Genomic DNA, 6,243 nt, shown 5'->3' with positions numbered 1-6,243 from the left:
AAAAAAGGAATGAACCAAAAAGTATTTTAGAAAAAATGAATGATGTAAAAGAACAAATTAAAAAATTAAAGTATATCAAAAGTCATCCAGACCTTGAAGAAAAAATGAAGCAAGATAAAACTGAAAAATATATTCAAGAAATAGGTAAATTTATTGAACAGTCAGACGAAGATGAGATAATTAAAAAACAAATGTGGTACTTTGTTTCAACGTACACAAACTTAACTTTACATGAAGTTATTGAAATTGGTACTGAACAACACTACAGAAAACGAAGCCAAAATAAAGATGATTATTTAGACAAACGAGGATTGAATTAAAAATATGAGTAAAATAATTTAAAAATAAAATAAAATTTTAAATAACATTTTTTATTTTTAATAAAAAATAAAAAATTTAGGGTAAAAAACAATTAAATTTGGCTAATAGAAAATGAGTGAACACAAAAGCCATTATAATCGTGATAAAGACAAAACTTGCTTTTATTGTAGACAACCTGGGCACTGTCTAAAAAATTGTCCTAAAAAAGCAAAAGGAGAAGATTCAATTTGTTATAATTGTGGAAGTCATGACCATATTTTAAGGGACTGTCCTGAACCAAGAACAGGTAAATTAGCATTTTCAACATGTTTTGTTTGTCACCAAATGGGGCATATATCACGTGATTGTCCAAACAATCCAAAAGGAATTTATCCTCAAGGTGGAGGATGTAGATATTGTGGTGATGTAAATCATTTTGCAAAAGATTGTCCAAATAAAAGAAAAAAACAAACAGGAGATGACGACCAAGATGATTATATTAGCAAAAGAGATGTTGAAGAAAAAGGATTTAAAAGTGGAGATGGTGATGAAGAGAAATCTATTAAAATTACTAAATCAGAACAAGATGAAGTTCCAAAGAAAAAGAAGAAGGTAATTAAATTTTGATTGAATGTTTTATATCACGAAATATAAATTAATAGTGTTATATAAAACATGAAAAAAAAATGGAATTTAAATTAAGATTATGGGAGATATTTTTCAATAGTTTGAACTAATGTGTATTTTACTTTAGCTGTTTCATTTGGATTATTTAACCAAAATACTATTGCTCGATCTTCTTTAATACGTTCATTAATAATAATTCCATGAAGAATAATAGCTATTTTAGATTTACAATTAAGTTTTGTTCGTGTGATATAATTAAGATTATCTATGTTATGATTCATTTCACGAAGAACACTTATTTCATCAAGTAATTCACAATGTCTATACTCAAGAAAAACATCACAAATTTTCTTTTTTCCTCTTTCACGTACAAAGAGAATAGAATCATTAAATAAATAACATATTCTTTTTACTATTGTTTTAGTATTGCTCCAATAATGTACGTTAAATGATTTTTCAAGGAGTCTCCCTTGAATAATAAAATTTCCCATAGCAGCATCATTTAGTCCTTCTACATTATTTAGTAATTCCCTTAATGCACTCATATCTTCTCGTTCACCAATAAGTCTATTAATTTTATTTGTCATACGAGTGATCTTATCAACTATGTGTTGAACAATAAATAAGTTATTACTAACTAATGGTGTTCTTTTAATCATATCCTGAAAAAGTGAATTATATCGAGGTATTCTTTGTTGTGGTGCAATCATTAATGAAGAAATGTCATAATGCCGTTCTGATTTTTGTCTATTATTATAAAGAAACATATCAAATGCTTTATTTTTGAGTCGTTCTTCTTTAATTACTTTTTGAGCCAAAGGAAGATTATAGATATAATTTTCATATATCATTAAAAAATCACAAACATATGAAAACCAAAGACAAAACCTTCCAAATCTGTCTTCTTCTTCTGTACGTTCAATAACATTAATAGAACCATAGTACCGTTCAAATCGATGTAAAAAAATGCAATTAATATGATAAATTGGAAGAACTTCCCAAAAGATAGTTTTATACTGTTTTTCTGTAATTAATCCATTTTTTTGTAAAGGAATCATATAATTATTAATTAATTCTGCAAGGTTTTCAATGTATGATTTTTCTGTATCAATTAATTCATTTATTGGTGCTAATCTTCTGTATAATGTATTTGTTAATTCACTCACTCGTTTAACTTCACCATTAACTTCTCTTGTAACAAAATTAACTCCACTAGTTGCTCTAGAAGGATGTAATGATTTTAAGGTTTTTTTCATTGTCTGAGAATTACTTTCATATACTTCAGGTATATGATCACCAAATGAATATATTTTTTTAATTCCTTGTTTTTTTTCTTTTTTTATTGACTCATTAATTTTGTCTTCCCCAGGAATATACATAGGGTCTTCTGAATGTCTAACGAGAAGGTTCATATTGTAAATGTGATATGATTTTTAAGTTTTTTTTGTATCCTTTAAATTTTCTGTTAAAAAGAGAAAAATTGTTTTTATTATAAATAATAGTAAAAAAAATGTTATCCCTTATTAAAAACACAATATTTTTTTATATTGTTTTTACTTCTATTGTGATTTTTGATCTGGCTTATTGAAAGAAATAATTCCACTTCTTAAAATTCTTTTTTTTTTTAACTTTTATTATTTATTTTATTATTTTCTCAACTCTTTTAATTTATACTGTTTTCTTACTGGTTTTTCTTTCTTCCGTTTGAATTAGTACTATAATTAAAAAAATAACATCTTTCAAAGTAATATCTTGTTTTAATTTGAATCTCTTAACCTTAAAAGAAAAAAGAGGATTCAAATAAAACTAATATCTTAATAAAGACATTAACGTCAGTTATTAATTAAATAATAAAAAAAAAGATAAACGAAAAGAAATCAAAGTTTGATGAAAAAAAAGACAAATTATCTTGACATTGGCCTACCACTATCATTCCCAGTTTCAACATTAACAAGTGGTTCTTCTTCCATTTTCTTTTCTTCTTTTTTACGTAAAGGATTGATTTCCTTAGTAATACCACTTTGAAAGAATGGATGAGCAAGAGCTTCATTAGGAGTGATTCTTTTACTAGGATCAAAAGAAAGCATTTTAAGACATAAATCACAAAACTTTTCAAGTTCATCTCTTTCCATTCGTTCACCTGGAGTTCTTGTTAAAGGACCACCAATATCAACACCAATGATATTTCTTAATTTCTTTTTCTTATTATAAAGAGGTTGAAGAGTCGGATGGAAATCATAATTTTCATCATTTTCATGAGGAATAAATAATTTTCTTGCACGATGACTTTCTTTTATCATTGAATTAGGAGGCATTCCAAGTAATGCCCCCATCATTACAAGTAATTCAACTTCAGAACGAGCTGGAAATAAAGGTTCGGTTGTAAGTAATTCTGGTAAAATACAACCTAAAGACCACATATCTATTGGATGAGAATAAGGTAAACCCATAACTACTTCAGGTGAACGATAATATCTAGATTGGATATATTTGTACATATGAGTAGATGGAGTACATGAAGAACCAAAATCAATAATTTTAATATTAGCTTTATCTGGTGATACTAAAACAATATTTTCAGGTTTTAAGTCACAATGAATTACTCTAATACCAGGTTGTTGTAAAAAATTTAATGCACTTAATATTTGAAATGCAAATCTTCTTACTAATGATAATCCCAATGAACCATTTTTTTTCATTAAAAAATCATATAAGTTGTATGAAAGTAATTCAAATACCATACAAAAATGACCACTTAAATTGAATGTATCTTTTAAACGAACAATTTTGAATTGGTCTGCTCGATCATTAGTATTTAATAAATATAATATTTGAACTTCTAATTTCGCTTGTTCATAAAAATTTTTATCTTTTCTTATTACTTTTAAAGCAACTTGTTCTCCTGTTACTAAATCAATAGATTGAATTACTTGTCCAAATGAACCTTTTCCAAGTCCTTTTATTAATTGGTATCTATTCGCTAATACTTCATTAATTCTCCAAAGTAAATGTCCATCTTTATCTATTCTTGTTTTAGCTTTATTTTGTATATTTTTCTTTTGTTCTTTACAGTACAAATATGTATTTTGAATTTCATGAGTAAGGAGTAATGTTAAAGGTTTTTGTACTTGTGAAATACAACTCATTCTCCTTGTAATATAAAACTTTTTTAGTTTTATTTTTTTAATCGTTGGGAAACAAACATAAAAATAATGTTTTTAAAAGTATAAAAAATAAAATTTCTTCAACAAAAAAAATATTATAAAAACTTGTTTCTATAAAAATGTTTTTAATTCTTTTTTAGATTATTTCTACCCCTTTTTTATTTATCAGTTTAAATATAATTTTTTTTTTTTAGTTTTAAATATGTTTTTACAATAAGAACTTTAAATAGTTATTAATTTTAGTAAAACATCAAAGAAAACTTTTAAAAATAAAGAAAAAGATGAAAAAATAATAAAACTTAAAAATAATAAAAGAAGTTCAGTTTATGACTAGTATCATAGAACATTATGAGTTGTATAGTTCAAATGACGAGATTGTAATAGTTCCATCAATTATTGACAATAAAAAGTCGTTGAAAATTGATAGAAAGAATCAAAAAATAAGTTTTGAAGAATGTAAAATTCCTGAAGGAAGTCAAAAAATTGAAATAGAAGGAATTATTGGAGTTCATGAACTAGAAAAAAGTAATTATCTTATTGTTATTACTAAAAAAAAATTAATCACTAAATTCCTTCAACACAAATTGTTTCAGATTGAAGATTATGCTATTTTTCCAATTACTGAACACGAAGAAGAATCTTTTAGAAAATATCATAAAAGTGTAATATCGTCAACCCTTTCTATTCCATCATTTTATTTTTCTTATACTTATGATTTGACCCGTTCATATCAAACTCAATCTTCTTCTGAAGGTACAGTATTTGATAGATGTAATCAACAATTTATATGGAATCATAAAATGGTTAGTGACCTCCCAGAAATGATGAGACTACCAATCATTCAAGGTTTTATTGGAAGAAGTGAGTGTGCTGTAGAACCTGAAGTAAAAAGTAATATAGTAATTAAAAAAGTTGAATTAATTCTTATTAGTAGAAGATCTAATCAACGTGTAGGAAGAAGGTATTATGTCCGTGGTGCAGAACAAAATGGTGAGGTTGCTAATTATGTAGAAACTGAACAAATAATTTGTGTTGGTGAGAAATATTGTAGTTATGTTCAAATAAGAGGAAGTATTCCATTATTATGGTCTCAAATTCCTAATATCAAATATAAACCAAAAATTGCAATTAATCAAAATGAAGAAGAGAACTATGAAGCTTTTAAGAACCATTTTGAGAATATTAAAAAACAATATAAAAAAATTACTGCTGTATCATTAACTGATTTAAAAGGAGGAGAAAAGAGTTTAGGTGATAAGTATGAAGAATACGTTAATAAAATGAATGACCAAGATATAAAATTAAAAAGAGTTGACTTTCATAAACTAATGAAAAATATGAAAGAATTAATGAGTTATATGGAAGCCATTTATAAAGAAAATGATTTTGGCTGGTATCAATGGAATATTAATTCTAAAGAACATGAACAAAAAGGAGTATTTAGAGTAAATTGTGTTGATAATTTAGATAGAACTAATGTTTGTGAAAGTGTCTTTGGAAGATTAACTGCTGAACAATTCTTAAAAGAAAAAGAGAATAGTATTTTAATGGATCAAGACAAGATTACTGATAACGCTTGTTTAAATACTATGTTTGTAAATTTATGGGCTGATAATGGTGACCAAATGAGTAAACAATATACAGGAACATGTGCATTAAAGAACGACATTACTCGAACTGGTAAAAGAACAAAAATGGGATTAATTAATGACGGAACAAATAGTATTTTAAGATACTTTATTAACAATTTTTATGATGGAGAAACAACTGATCATATGAACGTGTTCTTAGGTAATTGTGAAGGAACTAATACCAAATATCATTTTAAAGGAATGAATAAAATTGTTGTTTATGGATTAATTGGATCCTTATTTATAGCTGTCTTCTGTGGAGTTACTTCATTACTCACAGGAAATACTGGACTTTTTATGACCAGCATTCTTGGATTTATTGGATTCTTTATTTGTAGTGTTATTGCATTAATACAAGGAAAGAAAGCAACTATCCCTCCAACCTTAATGCCAATTAGAGATTATCAAGTCGAGAACAAAGCATCAGAACAAACAAAGAAAGAGAAAGAAGATTAAATCTCAATTTAAACGGTTTTAATAGAACTAGTTTTTTATTATTTTTAAGATTTAATTATTCATAA

At 25.9% G+C, this 6,243-nt stretch overlaps 5 protein-coding genes across 5 annotated transcripts in view, besides 9 other annotated features; 3 read left to right on the top strand and 2 right to left on the bottom strand.

The window, feature by feature from the left end:
- The window catches only part of EDI_270290 (chromodomain helicase DNA binding protein, putative), a gene marked incomplete at both ends in the record, with an annotated part of 3,468 nt that extends 3,148 nt beyond the window's left edge, over nt 1-320 (top strand). Inside the window, one exon of the mRNA XM_001735169.1 lies at nt 72-320. Within this exon, the coding sequence (XP_001735221.1) occupies nt 72-320 (249 nt within the window). The remainder of the gene's footprint in view (nt 1-71) is intronic.
- Nucleotides 315-399: a sequence feature (AT_rich).
- A 33-nt stretch (nt 400-432) lies between these two features.
- On the top strand, nt 433-927 carry EDI_270280 (zinc finger protein cchc domain containing protein, putative; the record flags this gene model as incomplete). The annotated part of the gene is made up of 1 exon (XM_001735168.1): nt 433-927. The coding sequence occupies one exon, from the start codon at nt 433-435 to the stop codon at nt 925-927; it is 495 nt and encodes a 164-aa protein (XP_001735220.1).
- Nucleotides 928-1,004: 77 nt separating this feature from the next.
- EDI_270270 (Rho/RAC guanine nucleotide exchange factor, putative) lies at nt 1,005-2,339 on the bottom strand (the record flags this gene model as incomplete). Its single annotated transcript, XM_001735167.1, has 1 exon — nt 1,005-2,339. The coding sequence occupies one exon, from the start codon at nt 2,337-2,339 to the stop codon at nt 1,005-1,007; it is 1,335 nt and encodes a 444-aa protein (XP_001735219.1).
- Nucleotides 2,340-2,402: 63 nt separating this feature from the next.
- Nucleotides 2,403-2,439: a sequence feature (AT_rich).
- A 94-nt stretch (nt 2,440-2,533) lies between these two features.
- Nucleotides 2,534-2,580: a sequence feature (AT_rich).
- A 183-nt stretch (nt 2,581-2,763) lies between these two features.
- Nucleotides 2,764-2,788: a sequence feature (AT_rich).
- Nucleotides 2,789-2,831: 43 nt separating this feature from the next.
- On the bottom strand, nt 2,832-4,073 carry EDI_270260 (dual specificity tyrosine-phosphorylation-regulated kinase 1A, putative; the record flags this gene model as incomplete). Its single annotated transcript, XM_001735166.1, has 1 exon — nt 2,832-4,073. The coding sequence occupies one exon, from the start codon at nt 4,071-4,073 to the stop codon at nt 2,832-2,834; it is 1,242 nt and encodes a 413-aa protein (XP_001735218.1).
- Nucleotides 3,740-3,760: a sequence feature (AT_rich).
- A 57-nt stretch (nt 4,074-4,130) lies between the features above and the next one.
- Nucleotides 4,131-4,333: a sequence feature (AT_rich).
- A 22-nt stretch (nt 4,334-4,355) lies between these two features.
- Nucleotides 4,356-4,410: a microsatellite.
- Nucleotides 4,411-4,417: 7 nt separating this feature from the next.
- Nucleotides 4,418-6,178, top strand: EDI_270250 (recessive suppressor of secretory defect, putative; the record flags this gene model as incomplete). Its single annotated transcript, XM_001735165.1, has 1 exon — nt 4,418-6,178. The coding sequence occupies one exon, from the start codon at nt 4,418-4,420 to the stop codon at nt 6,176-6,178; it is 1,761 nt and encodes a 586-aa protein (XP_001735217.1).
- Nucleotides 5,270-5,297: a sequence feature (AT_rich).
- Nucleotides 6,179-6,209: 31 nt separating the features above from the next.
- Nucleotides 6,210-6,238: a sequence feature (AT_rich).
- Nucleotides 6,239-6,243: the final 5 nt, after the last annotated feature.

This window comes from Entamoeba dispar, genomic scaffold (genome assembly GCF_000209125.1).
Source record: "Entamoeba dispar SAW760 scf_1105229458953 genomic scaffold, whole genome shotgun sequence".
Classification (NCBI taxonomy): Eukaryota; Evosea; order Mastigamoebida; family Endamoebidae; genus Entamoeba; species Entamoeba dispar.
The sequence above is the reverse complement of the archived record's forward strand: the minus strand, read 5'-3'. Positions and strand labels throughout refer to the sequence as shown.